The 21870-nt window shown below is 36.0% G+C and overlaps 1 protein-coding gene and 1 long non-coding RNA gene across 10 annotated transcripts; both read left to right on the top strand.

Annotated features, from left to right (window-relative positions):
- The first annotated feature begins 560 nt into the window (after window positions 1-560).
- On the top strand, window positions 561-10483 carry LOC116846168. 2 transcript variants are annotated; one of them, XR_004378424.1, is made up of 3 exons: window positions 561-648; window positions 7638-7784; window positions 7945-10483. It is a non-coding gene; the product is annotated as an uncharacterized LOC116846168 (long non-coding RNA). The 2 variants fall into 2 exon arrangements; XR_004378422.1 differs by lacking the exon at window positions 561-648 and adding an exon at window positions 2344-2732.
- Window positions 10484-12191: 1708 nt separating this feature from the next.
- LOC116846513 (4-coumarate--CoA ligase-like 7) lies at window positions 12192-20475 on the top strand. Of its 8 annotated transcripts, XM_032820473.1 has the most exons (13): window positions 12192-12857; window positions 13210-13294; window positions 13377-13505; window positions 13643-13850; window positions 13969-14468; window positions 15052-15229; window positions 15306-15539; window positions 15743-15969; window positions 16050-16322; window positions 16402-17114; window positions 17603-17651; window positions 17770-17858; window positions 18002-18017. In XM_032820473.1, the coding sequence occupies exons 2-9, from the start codon at window positions 13283-13285 to the stop codon at window positions 16236-16238; spliced, it is 1677 nt and encodes a 558-aa protein (XP_032676364.1). In that variant the 5' UTR covers window positions 12192-12857; window positions 13210-13282; the 3' UTR covers window positions 16239-16322; window positions 16402-17114; window positions 17603-17651; window positions 17770-17858; window positions 18002-18017. The 8 variants fall into 8 exon arrangements, with proteins under 8 accessions (XP_032676364.1, XP_032676353.1, XP_032676343.1 ...); XM_032820462.1 differs by having other exon boundaries at window positions 12193-12857; window positions 16050-16906; XM_032820452.1 differs by lacking the exons at window positions 12192-12857; window positions 13210-13294; window positions 13377-13505; ... (3 more) ...; window positions 15306-15539; window positions 15743-15969 and adding exons at window positions 18321-18808; window positions 18969-19146; window positions 19249-19473; window positions 19673-19902; window positions 19981-20475 and having other exon boundaries at window positions 16235-16906; window positions 17730-17858; window positions 18002-18206.
- The last annotated feature ends 1395 nt before the right edge of the window (window positions 20476-21870 follow it).

Genomic DNA, 21870 nt, shown 5'->3' with positions numbered 1-21870 from the left:
CGCTGTTCCCACGAAAATTGAAAATATCGCTCAAAGGCGCGATTTCGTGATGCGTCGTCGCGATGTCCCACTGATCCTGTCCGCGGAGGAGCGACGTAAATTCGTTTAACTCGGTCAAGCTATTATCCGCGCTGTCCGTGTCATCTAATCACTGATCCCTAAGTATTGATTGCACTCCCGAAAAGGCTCTATTTTTTGTTAAGGCGTGGATGTAATGATATGATAAGTGCGACGACCTAATCTCGCGATCGGGATAACATCATATGCAATTTTCCCGCGAGAGCTGTAGAATTCAGAATTTTATATATTATGAATTCAGAATTTTATTATGTAATGCTATTATCCCTCGCTTCAGTCCGTCGATTAATATGCTAAAAATCGATATATTAATCGGCGCGTTGGACGTCGATAACATTCGATATTTATCAGCCCGTAAATGTCAGTGCACATGTTTAGTCGCATTGCACTCGCGCTTAGACACGTTGTTTGTTTGTTAGCTGAAGGTACAATTGCTGGTAGAATCTAACAGAATTTATCTATTTATAACGGCATTTTTCGCAGTTGTTTCAGATTTCTATTCCAAGTTGTAGAGAAAGAGAGAGAGAGAGAGAGAGAGAGGAAAGAGAGAAGTGCAATCGAGAAGAAATGGTACGTGACGCGTTAACATTCGTTTTCTCCGCTCGAGAAATTAATGATAAACAAGATCGTGTAAACAGGCGGAGCGCGCGATGAAATTGCAGCAATTCGTTTGATTCAGTCGCAGTTCTGGGTCTATTTAACAGCCGGATGCATACGCAGCTAACGCCGAAGATATCTGCATGTGCGATTCGTTCCATCGACCTCGACTGTACTAACGGGCGCTTCGCCTATGAAAATATAGAGATCACGAGACTAATTGACGGATACTCTGGCGTTCCATTTGCGAATTTAGAAACAACAATTTATTATCGCGGTTTACAAACCGTGTCTCGCATCGCGTGAGCGATCTCACGCTCGTCATCGATTATCTTCACCTGGATTCATTCGACACATTCGAATTGACTTTCGAGTTTGATTTTATATCTCGCATCACGACAAGCAAATGCGCGCGGAAAGTTACCTGCTTGTGATTGACATCGAAAATTCACAAGCGCGAGCCGCTCTACGTTGGAAGTAAACGGACAATACGAAATGCGCGTTTGCTACACATGTATATGCATATACCTGCCACAAGCATCGCAAAGCGCAATAATTATGTACGCATTGAAATAGACACAATACAATATTTGCCACGCGTGATTGGCAAGACCTGCGTAATATATGCGCAACGATGAGCCCAAACATGCACTGATTGTATACTCTACATTCGTATGCGACATCGCGTTTCGCATGGCAAGGATTGAACAAAATAACACAGCTGTGGTCGTCGCGTCCTCGTTGTCGCGCACGTCTCGTTTAAGAATCTCTCTTAAGGCTCCTACTGTTACGGAATCCTACATTCATGACGTCAGAAGCGAGAAGACGCATGCCAAAAATTCTTGCTTGCCATTTTCAAAAAGGTACATTGGTGTGACAGAACACTTCAGATTATTTGAGCATACTTGTGAGATGCTGCGACAACTATCCTTCTCTCCAGAGAGATGATAAATAGCTTTGAAATAAACGTGATAAAATCATCAGAAAAAGTAGGTTAAAGAGCAAGGTTACATTTCAACTGTTCTTTTATATAAATTTATTTTTGTTTGAAAAATAATTTTTGCCATGCGTTTCTGACGTCAATTCAGAGTTTCGCATATCTAAAAAAGAAAAATATCCATTCGATAAGTACTAATAATACATATTTATTTGAATTCAAATTCTTTTATTTAAATACTATAATTGCTTTCAGGAAAAGCTAAGATTTTGAGAAAATATGTATTTTCTTATTTGAAAAATATTTTATATTAATGTAGATAAATATGTTATTAGTAGCTATCGCGAATAAAAACATTTCTTATTTCTTAGATATTTTTTCTCTTTCTCAGAGCATGAGTAAAAAGTAATTAAAAAACAAGTGACTCTGTTTTCGAGTGAAATCTTGCTCGAAGAAACATAGAAAGTTCTTCACCAATCTCTGCACACATTGTCTTATATTCGCAATTGATATTCGCAAACAATTCCGTATCGAGGCCAATTCTCCTCGATACATGTATTTCCATGTCTTCCTCGACAAAGAGAAACCGGATTATCATTCCGCGCAGGATACCGATATACCGCGGGCTGTCTCGCAGTCTCGGTTGCATCGCGGCTAATTGCAACGAACTGCAGTCTCGTATTGCGCACCGCATCGACGGGACGCCGATCAAACGATGCGGCTTGCTGTAATTCGATCTCGAGACACGGCTCGATGCCGGACTGGTATCGCGCCAATTTAATTGGCCGCGTCATTATGCACTCGTCGCCGTGCTCGACACCGAATCGGATGGAAGAGCGCGAGAAAGGTTAAATAGATCGTGAATAGATCGCGAGTAGATCGACGAACGAACGCTCGTTCTATTTCCGTGTGCGGCTCACGTATCAGCGGGGATTTCGCGTCCGATTGACACCGTAATAAGATCAACGTTGCTCACCACGTCACTCATTCCGCCTCTCTGGTGGAGATCGCCTTCTTATGTTGCGTGCGGATATGAGTGTCAATTGATTTCGCGGCGCGATATCGCGAGGTAATACGTGTGTACATATAACTCCAATAATGACTTCCATCTGCGGCTAAGGTATTTTGCGCTCGGACATATCGTATCTACAGATTTTCCTATCGTGACTGTTAGTTTTGAGAAAACTCGACAATTCAGTTAATAGCGACAAAGCCAATAGCGACTAGGTCAAATCCAACCAGTCATAGAAAAGAAAATTTGGATGGATCAACCAAATGTCTGATGAAGTATGGACGAATCAGAATTACGATTGAAGTTACTGAGATTCAAGTTAACCAAATTTTGACTAAGCAAACAATATTTCTGACCAACAGTCGCGATACAAAAATATGTAGACAAAATGCTAAAACACTCTAACCGGAAATGCAAAGCATTACTGAAGCCCTGTGTACCTCATACATGAATTTAAAACTTTCCCCATCTAAATATCGAAATCTGTCATGAGCGCGGAAAGAAATGCAACTTCGTATCGTGACTTTGCGTTGTGCGACGATGGATTGTTCGTAATATCGAGGAAAAACGCGACCGACACGCTAGTGCGCCACTAATTGCGGTTGCATGAAATTAAAGATTAAATTATGTTGGAAATATACGTGCGAAATTAATAAGAGAGATGTCAGTGTCTGTTGCGAAATTTCGCGTGCCATTTTATTGCTGTTTGGTAAACGATCGTTGGAAGTGGCAAAAATAAACTACGCGTATCTTGAAAACAAATTTTTCGCTTTGATTATTTTTGCAGTTAATTGTTCGTGGTGACTAAAAACGTATTTCGCGAAACACGTCTGTTTTATTTACTTGTTGCGGTATTTATTTTGGCCACGTTTTTAGTCACCGCGAACAATTAACTGCAGAAATAATCAAAACGCAATATTTGTTTTCAAGATACACGCAGTTTATTTTTGCCACTTCCAACGATCGTTTACCAAACAACGATAAAATGGCATGCGAAATTTCGCAAAAAACACTGACATCTCTCTTATTAATTTCGCACGTATATTTCCAACATAATTTAATCTTTAATTTCATGCAAACTGTGAATATTTCATTTCTATCCTTTTCGCTAGTACTGGTATTTAGCCGCTCATGATGCACAAGGGTTTACCTATCTTTCGTGCGCAACGACAACGTTTAGTTAACGCAAAACGGGGACGCCGTCGAGCCTTCATTCCGAGTCCCGAAACGATCATTACAAGAGTCTTCTCTCTGTACATGTCTGCGGGATATTTCGATGCTTATTTTCACACGGCCGGTTTACGTATATACATATGAACTCTTACCACATCATCCGCAATTTGTTTAAATATTTTTGTAAAAATAAGCTTTCAACGGTTGACCTAGTTACACGAAAATATGTGACATTATGATAAACGTGTCAGGCTCGCTTTGCGAATAGCAAGTGGCAAATTGTGGCGTGCTTGTGTCCATTTTATATTCTCTCTCGTTAAATTAATTACATTTTACAAAAGGACATAGAAAAATAGAGAGAGAGAGAGAGAGAGAGAGAGAGAGAGAGAGAGGAGAGGAGTGCAAAAATAAAGTTTCCAAATGAAAAATATATCAAAATAACTCGACGCGAGAAAACTCGCGTACATTGCAACATATGTGCGGAGAAATTAAATACGAGAAATTAGTAGAGATAATGATACGTATTATTTTCCTCCATTTCTCAGATAGTTTGAATATCAAAAGCCCTCGAGGTGCACAAGTAATCTCGAAAGCATTGATATTACAATAAGCGAAATGAGCAAACTCTCCTCCTACTCGCGCATAACGTCTATTTTAGATTCTTTCTGGATATCATCGCGTTTCGCGAAACCTCCGACTACTGATCTAATTATTTCTCGAAGTGATTTGTGTGTGAGTTTTCTTGACGAGAATCGCGCACTCCGGCCGCGTTTTCTAATTTCCCATGGAGAGCCGCGGGCAGACGCGGGCGCGTCGCAAAGGTAAAAGGTGATGCAAAGGTCGATGACGAGCCAACGAAAATTCAGGAAACGAAACACAATCGCCGTGCATAATTAGATCGCGCTGACTATCAACGAGTAATTAGAGTAGAGTAGAGTAGAGTTTGTTAACATCCAGGAGTTCGATTACCCTTTTGAGTTAGTTTCCTTGTAAGAGAGAATATTTAGGATGTCAGAATTAGAATGTGCAGAAAGGAAAAAGCACATATATAGATGCATAAGCGATTACGCTGACTTCAAAAGCAAACAAAAAAAAAAGAAAAATTGAACAAAGCAAATTATGAGTAAATAATGAAACGTGAGAAACGAGATGCAAACTGTCATTACTAATTAATGACGAGAGGAATAAACAAGAAGAAAATCAATAAAGTTTTAAACGAGCATGAGGTCAAAAACCATATCTAGAACTAAAATACGCCACATATTAATTACACTTTTGATCTTAGTAATTAATAGTCATTAATCATCATTAATAGTCATTACTTGAAACTTGTCCTATATGAGATATTCAAATATGAATTTAGAGTTAGATTTGAGTTTTTGAATCACATAATATATGCGCGACATTACACTTACAATCGCGATTCAACTAGAAGATTCACATTTAACTCTAAATTTAAGTATAAGTATCTCATCAAAGTTTCAAGTAACAACTATTAATATGGCTCTTAAGCCCATATTAATAGTTGTCACTAGTCTCATGTAATCAGGTTTTTATTCAGAGTCAAATTCAAGTTTTCCAATTAAATTACAATATGTGTGACATTTGTACCTGTAATCATGATTCAACTGGAAAACTTATTTAACTCTGAATTTAAGTCTGAGTGTCTCACTTGAGAGGAGTTTCAAGCAATAACTATTAATACGGAACACATCACGCCCGCATCTCGCTTTGATTGCACGTTGCACTGACATTTATTGCGAACTTACCGCAGTCACGGCCTTTCGATGCGGATCGAGCGCGACTGAGAACAAAAGAAAAAATGCAACGATTCAAATCCTATTTACCTTTCGCCGATCCTTACGGGCGGAATACAAAACCCAGATGATATAGGAGACCATTATGATGGTGGGTATACACACCCCGGCTATGGTGAACGCACCTCGTTGAAGCACATGATGCAAACCGAGCAACGTAACTGCGAGGGCTGTCCCACCAGCGACGTATCTGCCGGTACGACGTCGTTCGTCCTGTAAACAAAATATCGTGCGCGCACGTTTAATGAGTGTTCCTCTTTCCGAACAGAAAACAGAAAAGTTGAACACGTCGGTTTCCAAATCACGTGAATCCGGCTGCTATCGCAGCGTTACTCAGCGTTCCTCCCCGAAAACAGATTTCGTTGAAACATCGGTGACTTTAAACACGGTTTGGCTCACGGAGCAAACAGCGCGTGGGAAGCGTCACGTGGTTGCAAAAGTTCATTTTTAATTACCACAGCGTTGCGCTTTATGCTCACTCGCGTAAACATTTTTATAACTTTATTCTCGACAGCGTCCTTCAAATTGATACTTTATGTTATTATTAGCGTGATTTATTACGCAGAATTCGTCGGTTCCGTCGACAAAAAATATCGATGTGCATAATATCGATTCATCACATTAGAAGATAAACACGAACAAACACATTGTCCTTCTTTGCGAATGTGTCACCAACGCGTCGAGAACATTCGGCTGTTCGTCAGCCGATAAACAATTAACGCGCTCCGGAATCTTCGCCTCGATTTTGGGAGCCGACAAGCGCGAAACAAATTACGCGCGAGAGCGTCACTTTGCACGCGTCTAGTCTCGGAATTCATTTATTTAACGTCGTCGGTTTTTACGGCGCGACATCTGCGAGCGACAAGCAGAGCGAGGACGTTCCGGAACAAACGAAGCGCAGCGACGCTCGTTCGTGCTCGAACATTAAATACTGACGCGTGATCGCGCCCGAAAGAGTGACAGATGCATTTCCATTGCATCCTCGCAATAGTGCAATTTCACACGTCGCTCGTTATTCCTTTAACGCTTGACACCTCGCGATTTCATGCTTGGCGATTCAGGCGAATTCAAGCGAATCCGCGCGAACGCTGCCTCGCGTCATTATCATGTCGTAATTGTGTTTTCAGCGACCATGGACAATACGCTTCTACTTGCAAGACGCGCGAACAAAAGTTGTCAACACTAAATAGTCGGGTTAGCGAACGTTAGGAAGTTTAAAGCCTGCATTAATAGTTATTATTTGAAACTTATCTGAAATGTGAGATATTCGGGTTCGAATTCAGAGTTAGACGAGAATTTTTCAGCTGAAATGCGCGATTAGAGATATAAATGTCACATATGTCGCATAATTCATTTGAAAGACTTGGATTTAAAGCTCCTGGTCTTTCGCATCGTCTATCTCTTTTTAATGACGTCAGAAACGAGAAAATGCGTGCTAAAAATTCTTGCAAAATACGTTGAAATAAAAATATATGTCCATAAAATAACACTTGCAATCGATTAAACAAATTTGTAAGATATTCCGTGCACTATCCTTTTGCTCCAACAATCAATAATTTATTGTATTAACCTGAATAGAAATAGACAAAGAAATAATTTAAGAAGATGAATTGTATGTCACATTAATTTACAACAAATTATTGATTGTTAGAGCAAAAGAGGAGTGTACGGAATATCTTACAAATTTGTTTAATCAATTGCTAGCGTTACTTTATGGATATATATTTTTATTTTAAACTACTTCGCAAAAATTTTTAGCATGCATTCTCGCTTCTGACGTCGTTAAAAAGAGATAGAATGCAAGGAGCCAAGAGCCTTAATTCTGAATAAAAATCTGAGTGTCTCACATTAAACAAATTTCAAGTAACAACTATTAATATAAAGTCTCTAAGTGTCTCGTCTCTGTTAATTATTCGGTATGAAATTTGTCGGTGGGAATAATTTCGCGATGGAATTAAAACACTTGATGTCACGGCACTTTGGCAGGTAATTTGAATTATCGCTCAAAAACGATGTTTTTCAGGAGACCAACCGTTGGTGTGAGAACATTAAGAGTGTCCCTCGACGAGATCTCCGATCTAAGTGGCATGGCAGCGACAGTGACGCAAAGCTTCTTCCGCGGCCGATTTGAACAGCACTTTGTCACAAAGGCGATGCTGTTCGATGACAGGTAATGCAATTTACCGCCGAGTCATAAGACAGCCTTTACTGTTTTTGGCGGGACGTGTTTGATTTATGAGGAAGTAAAACGGGACGTTGAACTCTTGACATTCAAATAACCGGAGATATGAGAACGTGCAATTTTAACCGTGCTCTCAACTTGATTTCAGTGATGCGAGATGTGCTGTAGAAAGCATCTTCTTTTCCCGGCAAGATCCGAGCGAGCGAAAAGCCGAGAATTCCACTGTGAAATTTATAGACGTCGTTGCATTAAGAGTAAGCATTGTGCTCGCACAATGCTTAGTGGTGCGGCGATGCTTAATTAAACGTTATGAGAAAAGGAGCGCGAAATATGTCCGCGTAGTCGGAAAAATATGTTCACTCGATAAGCGATTTCTGAAGTAGATTGCCAAGTTTCTCATTAATCTATTTGAAAAAGACAAATATAACAAATATGACAAATATCGATTGCACTGCGGAGCAATGTTCGCCACGTTACACTTCCAATTTCTTCACGTTACACTCCGGCTTCGGTCCAGCTATTTCCTTGGATTTTAACGACGGTAAAGATATCGGCACAAATTCAAGCGCACTAAATCTCACACACATTAGCGAAATGTCGATCGGATTGGCGGTAATACAATCGCGATTATTCTTTCATCCTTTGCTACGCGATTACGTCGTTAAACGATCCACTACGGTCCAAGTTGCCTCTCGACGCTTTCACGCTAATTGTAAGCGAACCACGGATACCGGAATTTTACCTCGCTAAATTTATGGACGTTGTTACGGGAAAATTAAAGCGGTCGTGTACGCGTAGCGCAGCGAGTTTAAAGTCGAGATTAATTAAACGTAAAAGGAGTCACCGAAGGGGCGACCGCCGGTTCCCCCGCGCGGAAAATATTCCGCGAGGTTCGCCACTCTCCACGCCAATTCTGTAATTTGCAATTAACCCAAATAAAACGGTTAATCAAATCGCCGTGCTATTTTTACGTGGGAAACTCGTACATTTTTCGCGCTCTCAATGAAGCGAGATTATTCCACACACACGCGCGCGCACACACACACACACACGTGAAAAGAACACGAAAAATTTTCACATTCGCGCAAAACGCAATTTAAGCCTCATATGAAATTCGTTCCGGATACAACGCGGTCCGGGGCTAGTTTCCGCCGACTTTGCAGAGAGGCGGCTGGGAAGAAACGAAAAGCGGGCTCGAAGGATGGATTCGCGTGCCGCTCTGTCGCGCTTTCGAAAGCGCGGCGCAAACCCGCGCATTTACACCGGCACAATATAAGCCAAGCAAGCATACGCTGGCATAATAAACAAAAGGCACGAACGAACGATGAACCAACACATCCGCGTGGGCGCGTTCACGTCCGGCCGAGACGAGCGCGAAGGACGACAGGGGCATTGAAGATCACGCGGCTTTCGCCAAAATTAGATTATCCTTCCCCTGATACTTGCGGAATCTTCCGCAACACTCGCCACGCGGCTGGCTATGCGATCTGCAACTCGTGTCAATTGTAAGAAAGTAATTACACTGTTTTGTGGCTGAAGCATTTTTCGCGCAACGTTTAGAAATAATAACATAGAATCATACATAAAGCGTGTAATTTAATAGTTGAAAATGGAATATAGTGAGACTAATTAATAATAATTATTTGGGATAAAGTCTGAAGGTTGATTCCAGTTTAAAATCTGGAAAAACATTCTGTATATGCGTTGACACTGTCAGATATTGTTGTCCTCCTGCAAATTAAATATTCACACCAACAATCACGATTGGCTCTCATTAGTCTATTTTTCTCATTTGATTTCATTGTAAGAGAATCGTGATAAAACCGCGGATGCTTCGATTATCAAGAACGGGATTTCAAAAACTAGGACAAAATTAAGGGATAAAATTCCTCTCTCGTTTTACGATCGTCTAGGATCGGCATTGTTCATCGTAGTAACCCAATTAATCAATCTCATTCGTGTAGCTTGATAGTTCGAGAATATCTTTCACAATGTGAATCGCGCGATATTTCATTCTCAACACCGTATCTGCTCGGATAGCGATATCGTGAGGAGTTTGCGAATTAACATGAATTCAGAAATCGAATATTGCGCGAGTTTCTACTTGGAAGTTGAATTTTGACTAAAACTACTACTTCATACCCCCCGATTGCCCTCGGCGAAAGCAAGATAAACGGCATATTCGTGCCGGATAGCGTGGAGGACGTGCAAACTCGCGTGGAGCAGACGTGATTCATACTGCCGCAGTGAGTCACTGTAGATGCAAACTCACGTGAATGTATCTATAATAAGATTCTACTGTAAGTTTCTCCACACCGCATTCTCTCTTCGTTGCGAATTATCGGCAGAGAGGAACATTTACCATGTGCCGCTGGTGGCTGTCGCAATATTTCTTCTTCGTGAAAGGATAAGAATTGTCTTAACGAGAGGGATAAGAATGACCGGCCGAAACGTTAACATCGTTATATCAATGTCACATTTCAAGCAACTTCTTCGCAGGGCTTTTCAGCTCGTGTAAAATATAGTACCGGTGATTAAATTGGTATTCATCCCGAGCTATGCAATCATGATTTTCATATGCCGCGCGACTCGCCGCATCGATTGGGGCATGCTATAATAACCCAGAGAAACTTCACATTTTCTCGAGGAAAACGATGGGTATAATGGTTATATTCGGTTTGTAATATTCGAATAATGCTCTTTCTCTTTTCCTCTTTTCCTCACTGTTTTTAAATTTGAAATAAACTTTTTTAATATAACTGCAAATATGTGTATAATAAATTCAACAGTGCTGAGGGAAAAATTATCTTAAAATCAACAAATATTTCATTAATGGGTGCCATTAACATATTTATTTAAATCTAAATTCTTTTTATTTAAACTAAATATTGTTTACTTAAATCAGGTAAATAATATCTGATTTAAATAAAGAGAGTTTAGATTTAAATAAATATGTTAATAGCATCCATCAAAGAAATATTTGTTAATTTTAAGGTAACTTTTCCCTCAGTGTGGAGTCTTCAAATGTTCGTGTGTCTTCTATGTTCAAAATATGCAGAAAATAACAGATTGATGTGTCTTACAATTTCACTGACATTAGTGCTTGCGAGATCTGCAGGTAGATAAAACGAGCGTATGCCAAGCACTTTTAATTATACAAGAGGCCACGTTTTCTCTGAGACTAGCTCTCGTGGCAGCAACAACGACGCGGTCGTGGCCGATTAAAAATGTAATATCGTCGTGCAACTCGATTTTATGTGAATCGTCTATTTTAGCGAAAGGAGCTATTAAAAGAAGGAAACTGGCAGAAATTGGCTCGACGGGATTGTGCTCGTGAATACGGGAGGGAATGGTAAAGACGCGGGATAATTTTCCAGACAGACAAGCATCGGAAAGTAAATGTAGCGTTTACTCGCCGAAAACAAGCGCACATATCTCTCAGAACGTTTAAATAAAAACTGTACGATTGCGAATGATAATAAAATAAATTGTGGTGGGATATCGCTGCGATATCGAGCCAGTATCGGAAAATTGTCGTCGAGCGCAGAAAGTAATTCTCAACGAGCTGATCTGCCGCTGTATAATTTCAGCAGATTTAAAGGGATGCTAAAGCTGAAAACTTTACCGTCAGAATATTGACATTTTTCTGCAAAGTTTATATCATATTGTTTACACAGAATTACAAATGCTTTTATGTAATGAAAGTACGTGCAAAAATAAATATGAGCATTGCTTGATATATAACGAAAATAAACAAAAAATTTTTAATGTAAAATCTCAAGCTGTCAGCATAATATTTGCCTAATCCAAAAGTTCCGTAGCTTGTACATGCCGAAAGTGTGGATATTCCAAACAGAAAAATTTTGGAGAACATTGCTCTACCTTAAGGGGATGCTGGAGTCGATGACGAATCAAACAATGTCGATAATGCAGAGACGATCGTCACTAACATAATCATGCTCTCCTTTTCGTATTTCTTGTATATACAGAAATTATATGAATGTGTATTGCTTTGTTTTATTATATTCAACAGAAAACCTAACCATATATGTGTAGAAATCTTTTTGCAAATTTTTTCAATATTCTTAAGCTTCTAAATGCAGAAGTGAAGGTAAAGCAATGTTCTTCAAAATTTTTCTGTTTGGAGTATCCACACTTTCGACATATACAAGCTGCGGAACTTTTGGATTAGGTAAATATTACGCTGAAGCTTGAGATTTTACATTAAAAATTTTTTGTTCATTTTCGTTACATATCAAGCAATGTTCCTATTTATCTTTCCACGTATTTTCATTGTGTAAAAGCATTTTTAATTCTGTGTAACCAATACGACGTAAACTTTGCAGAAAAATGTCAGTGTTCTGTCGATAAAGTTTTCAACATCCCTTTAAGACGCGCGTGATTACGATAATCCTCTGAAGAGAAACAAGACAAAAATAACCGAAGTGAAATATGTCAATTTATTACAGCGAATTGGAGTATTAAAATGACAAATTAATAGTGAAACTTTCTGTAAAGAAGTAGGAGAATAAACAAATCGTAAAATCGATACTCTCACAAAGTAAAATGATTTAACGAACTAATTTCTATTCTAAGCGATGTCTCAAAATTACTCATTTGGTCATTCAGTACGTTCCAGATACATTATTAGATAACAAAGTTTCAATTAATCGTATTCCTATAAGAGAAAGATTAAACGTACGATAGTGTAGTTCTTTGTTGACGCACAACGTCAAATTTGAAATTCACGTTGGGATGTTGGTCGAACTTGGAGATCACAATTGAAGGACAAATCAATATACTCGGAATATTGATATATAGAGACACCTGAAGCCAATATTGAGAGAGAGAGAGAGAGAAAGAGACATTTTAAAATAGAATATTTACTATATATAGTGGAGAAGATCAGTACAAAAGCTAACGCAATGTTGTACACTTATTAGATTTGCTTCAGAGAGGAAGAGAGAGAAAAAACTACGTCTTGGATTTCTCGTTCTTTAGTACAATCCCATATTGACAGAAGAAGAACTATTTTCATCAAATTAAAAATTACAAAGCTTCGTAAGAACATTTTTTTACCAAACATATAAGTTACACAAATTTTGAATACGTATATAATATCGCAAACGACACGCGAAAAAATCAAGTATATTACATGTGCATCATTTGTTTTGTTTTGTTTTCTTTTGCTTGCGTTGAGACGCCTTGAGATTTCTTTACTCACATAATTCCATACGATATGTAAGTTAGATGGTTTTAAATAGAAAGACCTAAACACACATAGATACTAAACAACCAAATCTCAATATATATAAATTCTGACAAAGAGAATGCCATTTTATATGTATTTAAGTTAACTGATGAAGTATCGCAATTATAGTTATTAATAATGTCTCTAATTGCAATCTTCTAGTTTCTAAGCAGCACGAATATAAATATTATTAGTCGGGTATCAATATAGACAAAAAACTATATTCACCGAGGATATGGAAGGAAAGGTAAATAACGTATATAATAATTATATCTATTTTATAAAATAAGCAAAGGAAATAAAGGAATCATCAGTACCATTGTTCATAGGAAATATTTCCATTTGAGATCAGAAACAACGTTTTGATAGGTAAAAACGTTCCTGTTGAAGATAAAGATATTACTACCGGAGAACTGATTTTAAATACTCTTAAATCTCAGCCGAATTTTGTTGCACAGGTATTAGATTAAAAAAATATGTGTATGTGTATGAATATCGCGTAAATTCGATATCCTTTAAAAACAAATCAACAATTAATTTCTTTTACTGATAACATACTACAGCAATGAATTATATCGATCAACACGTTTCGTAGGTGGATGCAACAACGAGTAAAGAAATCACATTTCAGGAAATAAGAACTAAGAGTGTGAGATTGGCAATATGGATGACAAAAGTCATTAGTATTTGTCCAAAAGATGCAGTAGCAATATCTTCCAGTCATTATGAGTCTATGTATGTTTTCCTTGCATGCTTGTATATCGGCGCTATACCAGTTCTGTGGCCCGAAAAATTTCGATTCGGTAGATTATCTCATTAAAATTTTGTACAATTTGCTTCTAAATCATTAGATAACTGAAATAAACTTATACTTATTTTATTATCTTATTTTTCAAACTATTTACTGACAAAAACTTTCAGAAGTTGCAGCAAATTACATTTTTAGCGGCAACTATAAAGCGATATTCATCGATGAAGTTTTGGCTTATGCACTTCTTGACGACATAGTAAAAGAGAAGCTTGATAAGAAAGTGATAGTCTTTGATAAATTTCCAGCTGTATTTATGTCGTACAGTGAGCTGGAATTATCGTTGGACATATACGATAGCATAATGGTCGATAATTTTATTTGCACGAAATTAGACAACAAGTCTAAAATAGACATGCATTTGGCGATAATATTGTGTACTCGCCGTACACATATCGGTAGTTCTGTGAGAATACCACATTCAGTATTTACGGCTGCTGTGAACCAGCAAGTATTTGATATGTTACCTGGTGACGTAGGCATGTGGGTAGGATCTTTTAGTTCACTCACTAACATAATATTTGCCGTTCAGTCAATATTCTCGTTTAAACGAACGATTAGATTCATGGACTACTGGAAGCAAGGAGTATGCCAAGCGATAGAGAAACACAAGGTACTTTACATACAGAAGTGAAGAAAAGAGAGAAAGAAAGAGAAAGAGAGGGTGGGAGGGTCTAAAATATATAGGATGTCCCACCACTACCGCATTCTTTTAAGGGCAGATTCCTGAGGTAATTTGAATAAAAAGATATAAAATATAAAATTGATATGAAAGTTCCATACATACAACAACGTATGTAATAATAATTTGCCTTTTCTATCATTTAAATATCGCAAATAATAATAATTTCGTCAAAATGTTATGAATAAAATATCACACAATACATTTATCAATAAGCTATCATACATTTGACGTTTCTTTCAGAGATTTATAACTAATTTCATATCTTATGCAAATTCTCACTTATGTGCATGTACCTGTACCATTGTGTGTTGTACCGTATCTGAGCGCGCGTACTTTAGCCAATATAATTAACCAACTTTAATCATTTATAATTTGAAAAGTATTATAATCTCGACATCTTTGCATTAGGATTATTTTCTCCAAATTATCTCAGGAATCCGTCTTTAAAAGATAATGCGGTAGTAGCGGGACACCTTGAATAAAAATGTAACTTTCTTGCAATGCATTTCAGGTAAACTGGATACTACTTGAAACTTATATGTGCAAAGAAATGGTAAACTCTAACGTATTTAAAAAATACGATCTCTCCTCTTTGAAGATGTTAATATATACCGGTTCGTCAATGCCGTATGACGATTATAGAAATCTTATCGAGTCGCTGCCAAACACTTCTATCATATCATTATATTGTAAGCATAATCATTAAGAGATAATGGAAGAGAAATATTTGTCAAAGTCATCATGATGAAACTTGGATATTTCCAGATACTACTGAAACAGGTATCATATCTTGTCAAGTAAAAAATGGAAAGTTCGGATCAAGTGGTTACGTTGGTAAGAACATTTGTTTGAAAATCATCGATCTGTACTACAGGCAATCATTAGGCCCATACAAATGTGGCGAGATAATTTGTATCACTGAGGACGTGACAAGTAGATTTGATGATCTTAACAAGTTATATGAGGAAATTGAACTTCTGGCTGGTCATACAATTTCTGGTTAGTCATCAAAAACTTCATCCAATTGATTATATGAACATAATTGTGAAACGTGTGCTGTAGTCCATAATAACATTTATAGGATACAAAACAAACATTTAAACGGTCCATAAATAAAAAATAAAAAGAAACAAAATAAATACACACATAGGTAAATATCCGCATAGGTAAGAAAATGTTAATTAATTTCCCACGTTCTTCAGATCGTTTGCGCACCAAAGATGTAGGCTACTACGACGAAAATGGTGAAATATTCGTGGTGGGTCGGCTAGCGGATCTTATTTTCAAAAATAGCATTTGGTATTCACCGACTATAGTTGAAAACGTAATAAGCAGAATCAGTAGTGTAGATGAAGTAGCTGTAGTGGCCGTGAAGAACGCAAATAATGACTATCCAGTTGCGTATCTTACGACAAAGTCAAAAAAAGAGGTGAAGATATATTAATAACGTTCGTTTCTCTTCCAATTAAAAGACATTCTTTACAAAATGTGTATGTCAATTGTCTTCAGATATCCCAGAATGAAGTGATACATGAAGTGAGGAATAAATTACATACCTATATGTGGCTTCATACTACTAGGGTGGTGAAATGTATGCCATACGGTCTTGATGGTAACATCAACCGGAGTGCTCTTCGTAAACATGCGCATAGTTACTTAGATTTTGATATTTTCAGTTATTCTGATCGGGAAAATTAACTCTTTTATATATAAATATATATATATAATTTTAATAAAATAATAAATTCGACACGTAGACGCTATTTCTGTATCCAACGTAAGGTATTTAATATAGAAAATATATGTACTCGATAATAAATTTACCTCTGTTAAGAAGTTTATATATAGAAAATATCCTTAGATATATGCGGGAAGGAATCAAATCTTACTGAATCATAATCATATTGATTAGAACAGTGCACATTCAACGAATTACGAAGCGTTCTACGAGAACAGACTCATTTTAAGAAGAGAGAATCCGCGAGAAAAGTATTGTGGGTAATAATCTGCATATTTTTTTTGGAGAGTAATAAATTTCTAGAAAATTTCTATGTTCTATCATCCATCGAAGGATTTATCACACAAAAGAGTTTCACGAAACTTGAATATTGCGCGTAATCATCGTATAATATTGCCAATTTCGAGTTCTCGCTCTAAGGACGAATGAGGATACCGCAAACAAACGATATTCGTTACAAATAGCCTACATATTTGTGAAGATGAGCAGTTCTAGAGCTAACGCAAAGTGTTGTATTGTCCATATACATTCGTGAAACATTTTCTTAGACGAAAGATATTTGATATAATTTGGATATTTTTACATTCCACACTAATTTCTTTCGCATTCTAAGTTTTATCTCATTTAGGTAAAATATTTCTCTACAGGTTTTATATACTATTCAATTCCGTTTTGCATTATCTATGCATGATAAATTGTTACACCTTAACTTATATAATTCAAGCATTGCTTGTCTTTCTTTTGTACTGACTAAATTTTTGGCTTCGGCGATTTTTTAATTTAAACGTATTTCGAGAGAAGCAGCAGCCTCAGAGAATTGGAATTCGCAAACAATCGTAAGAACATTTTATCATATTTGACTTGTCATAACTGCTAATTTGTAAATATATATTTGTATAACATCATACACGAAACGCGATAATGTCAAGTTTATTATTTGCGCATTACATTCGTGTCGTTTCTGTTTCTCTGGGACGAATCGTGAACTCTATGAACACAAACACGCACACATATACTGTGCGCGCACACGTACATGTACACACTTTTATACGATACAAAAGTTAAAATCACGTTTAAGTAAAATTCAAAACGTACATACTAAGTAAAAAGAAATTGTCTTATATATTATGTCGCATTTATATACACATGTACATATATTATCAAAAAATGTACACATATTATAAAAAAAAATACAAGGAAAAACACTATTTTGTGTATTTTTAAGTTAACTGACGCAGCATCAATCGTAATTATCAATAATCCTCTATACTATGGTATTATAGTTTTTAATCGGTACAATATTAATATCATTGGTTTGATGTAGATGAAAAGAATATATAATATTCATCAAAGACATGGAAATACATAAATTGGTAAGTAATGCATATAATGATGAAGTCTATTTATAAAATAAATAAAAAAGAGTATTATCAATGTGCCATTATCTATAGGAAAGATTTCCATTTTCGATAATAAACAATGTTTTGGTAGGCGAAGAAGTTTCAATTGAAAACGAGGATATTAATATTGGAGAATTAATTTTAAATACTCTTAAATCTCAGCCGAATTTTATTGGACAGGTATTAGGTTAAAAAATGATACGTGTGTGAAAGAGTAAATTAGATACCTGCACATATATAAGCAAACCATCAATTAATTTCTTACTTACACTAACTAATGCTATATTATAGTAATAAATAATATTGATCAACACATTTAATAGGTGGATGCAACAAAAGGAAAAGAAATTACATTTCAAGAAATAAGAAACGAGAGTGTGAAACTGGCATTATGGATGAAAATGTTAGGTGTTCACCCAGGAGATGAAATATTAATATCTTCAAATCATTATGCGGTCATGTATGTTTTCTTTGCGTCTTTGTTCATTGGTGCGACCCCGACTCTATGGCATGAGAAACATACATTCGGTAGATTTATATTCCATAAAAATTTTACATAATCTGTTTCTTAATCATTATAACAACTTACATTTACAGTTATTTAATTGTCTTATTTCTAAGAGTATTTAAAACAACTTTCAGCAACGATAAATAGGATCATGTTTGACGCTGAACGAAAAATTATGTTCATTGACGATATCTTGGCCACTGCATTTTTTGACGATTTATTAGGAATTAAATCAACAGTGGTAGTCTTTGGCACATTTACAACATTCGTGCCGTATGATGATTTGAAATCACAGATAGACACAATCTACAACCAAGAAGTAATCGATGAATTTATTTGCGCACAATTAGACAAAAATAAAAAAAACATCGCGACGATACTGTATACTCGTGGTGTATGTAATTTTAGTAAACCTGTGGATATTCCACATGCAACATTTACGGCTGCCGTGAATAAGCAGGTATTTGATATGTTACCTGCTGGCGTAGGCATGTGGGTAGGGTCTTTTAGTTCATTAACAAACTTGATATTGGTCGTTTGTTCGATACTCTGGTTTAAGAGAACAATTAGATTTATGGGATACAGGAAGGAAGAAATATGCCAAACATTAGAGAAACACAAGGTATTGTACAAACAGAATTAAAGAGGATAGAATGAGAAAAAGAGAAAAAGAAAGACAAAAAATAAAAGAGAAAGGAAAGAAGGGAAGACTAAAAAAAAAATCAGAAAAGAGAAGTGCACATTTAGAGTATAAAAATCTCATTTTCTTTCACGTATTTTAGGTAAACTGGGTGCTACTTGAAACTTACATGTGTAGAGAAATAGTTAACTCTAACCTACTTAACAAACATGATCTTTCCTCTTTGAAGATGTTATTATTTAGCGGTTCACCCATTTCATATGACGATCGTTATAATCTCATCAAATCGCTGCCAATAACTTCTATTATATCATTATACGGTATGTACAGTTATTATAATTAGGATTAACAGATAATGGAAGAGAAATGTTCTTTAAAAAATGTTCTTTGAGATTATCACGATAAAACTTGGATTTTTCTAGCTACTACTGAAACAGGTATTATCTCTTGTCAGGGAGAAAATGGAAAGATGACATCATGCGGTTACGTTGGCAAAAACGTATGTGTGAGAATCATTAATACGATCTTCAATAAGAAGTGTATAGCAGATCCATACCTAACTGGCGAGATCTGTTGCAAACATAGGAACATTGCACATGTATATCATAACTATGACAACATGCCTTCGGATTTGACTGATATAGACGGTTGGTCATAAAAAGCTTCGTTTAGTTCATCTTATGTTCATAATCGTTATGCGAAAAGTTGTAGTCTATAATACTTATTAGAAACAAAACCAACACTTAAATATTCCGTCAATAAGAAATAAGAGGAGAAATAAAAAGCTAGCACACGACATCTGCAAATTCACGAATATGTTGTTAATCGATTTTGCGCGTTTTTCAGGGTGGTACTACACCGGGGACTTAGGCTATTTCGACAAAGATGGTGAAATATACGTCCTTGAACGAATAAGTGACCTTATTCTTTTTCAACAAGTCATATTTTCGCCGACAATACTTGAAAACGTGATAAGCAGAAACAGTGCTATAGAGACAGTTGTTGTGGTGCCCGTAATAGACAACGACGATTTTGAACATCCAATTGCATTTATTTCGACGAAGCCGAAACAGAAGGTGAAGATATTCTAATAACGTTTATTTCTCTTAAAACAAAACGATATCTTTATAAAAACATGTATTGTTGTTCTTTAGTTGAACATAAGAGAGGTGATAGAAGAGGTGAACGATAAATTGCATGAGTGTATGAGGTTGCGCGGCGGCGTGAAACTGTTGCTTGAGATGCCAATTTCACTCAGTGGCAACATCGATCGATTTCTACTTCGTGAGCAAGCGAATGAAGAAAAATACGCCCAAATACGTGACCCTCTCAGAGTATATAATATTTATCAGATTCAACAATATTGATGTGATAAGATCAGCAAAATCCTTCTTTATATATACATCATTCTACATGTATATAAAATAAAATAATATATTTGTCACATATGTACACATACTACTTCTATATCTAACGTAAAATATTGGATATAGAATAGAGATTCAGTAATGAAAATTGTCTGTAAAGAGGTAATATGTATATAGAAAATATATTCTTAACCATATATGAAAGGATAAATCAAATCTTACAGTATTATCACTGCATTTATTAGAACAGTGCGCAATCTGCGGATCACCAAATGTTTTACAGATTCGTTTCAAAAAGAACCGATAAAAAAGATTTTATCGGTTCTTTCTTTGTACATTATGGCCTGCATAGTTTTTCAGATAATAAACTATTAGAAAATTCTCATTTTCTATTAGCGTAAGACTCAATATACAAAAGAGTTTAGCAATTTTCGCACATTTCACGAAAATTAAACTTCGCGTATGATCATCGGACAATACCGTACAATTTCGAATGCTCGCTTTAAAGGACAAATGATATCGCGAACAACCAATACTCATTACAAATCGTCCATATACTTGTAAAGAGAAATAGTAGCGAGCATGATGGTATATCGCCCACACAACTTCGTGAAACTTATTTTTAAACGAAAATTGTTTGACGTAATTTGTAAATTATCAGCTTCTTCGCTTGTATCTTTTTCACACTCTAAATTTTATCTCTATTAAGTAAAACATTGCTTTGTAGCATCTATATACTATTCAATACTTTCGTGCATTATCTATGCATAATAAATCTTTACGCCTTAGCTGTGTACAAACATTGTTTGTATTCTCTCTTTTGTGCTGATTAAGCAGAGTTTGTCGTTTTTTATTTTTTAATCCAAACGCATTTCGAAAAAATGCGCATCAGCGTCAGAGAATTGGAATTTGCAAATAATCGTAAGTAAAAGTTCTTTCTGTTATGCCTGATCCATCACTCGTGTAAATTTGAAAATGTATATGTTTATATGATATCTTAGACGACGGACGATAAAGTCAATTTTTTTGTTAGTAAAATATATTTGTTTATTTCCTTCTGCTCATTGAAACGCATCGTGATCTTCTCATATACTTCTATACAATGTACAAGTTAGAAATAGTTTTATATTAAGATCAAAACGTATATATAACAAATAAAAGAAAATTATCTTATATTTTTTGTCGCATAAATATAACAAATAAAAGAAATTTATCTTATATTTTTTGTCGCATATTTACACATATTATTATGTAAATATATTTCAACAAGGAATAAATAATTCTTATATATTTTTAAGTTATATAAGGTATATAACTATATATTAAGGTATATTTTTAAGTTAATTGATGTAGCGGCAATCGTATTATTAATCCTGCATATTGCGATACTCCAGTTTTTAATCAGAACAATATCAATTTTTGGTCGAGTAATATACGCAAAAAAATAAATAATACTTTTCAACGATATGGCAAATCAGGTAAGTTACATATATGATTAAATTCGTTTATAAAGTTAACAAAAAATTAACTTTAAACTGTCATCAGTGACGTTATCTTTCGGGAAGATTTCCATTTGAGATAGTAAATAATATTTTAATAGAGGTGAAGAAGCTCCAACTGGAAACGAGGATGTTAATATCGGAGAATTAATACTGAACACTCTTAAATCTCGGGCCG

Source organism: Odontomachus brunneus, unplaced genomic scaffold (assembly GCF_010583005.1).
Source record: "Odontomachus brunneus isolate Ranch 3 - 2012 unplaced genomic scaffold, Obru_v1 Obru_scaffold_004, whole genome shotgun sequence".
NCBI classification, from domain to species: domain Eukaryota; kingdom Metazoa; phylum Arthropoda; class Insecta; order Hymenoptera; family Formicidae; genus Odontomachus; species Odontomachus brunneus.
The sequence above is the reverse complement of the archived record's forward strand: the minus strand, read 5'-3'. Positions and strand labels throughout refer to the sequence as shown.

Bases quoted from the DNA above. Each gene is read 5' to 3' on its own strand.
- LOC116846513 (XM_032820452.1), top strand. The intron at 19,147-19,248 runs GTATGTACAGTT...GGATTTTTCTAG, and splicing joins TTCTATTATATCATTATACG to CTACTACTGAAACAGGTATT. The intron at 19,903-19,980 runs GTGAAGATATTC...GTTGTTCTTTAG, and splicing joins CGACGAAGCCGAAACAGAAG to TTGAACATAAGAGAGGTGAT.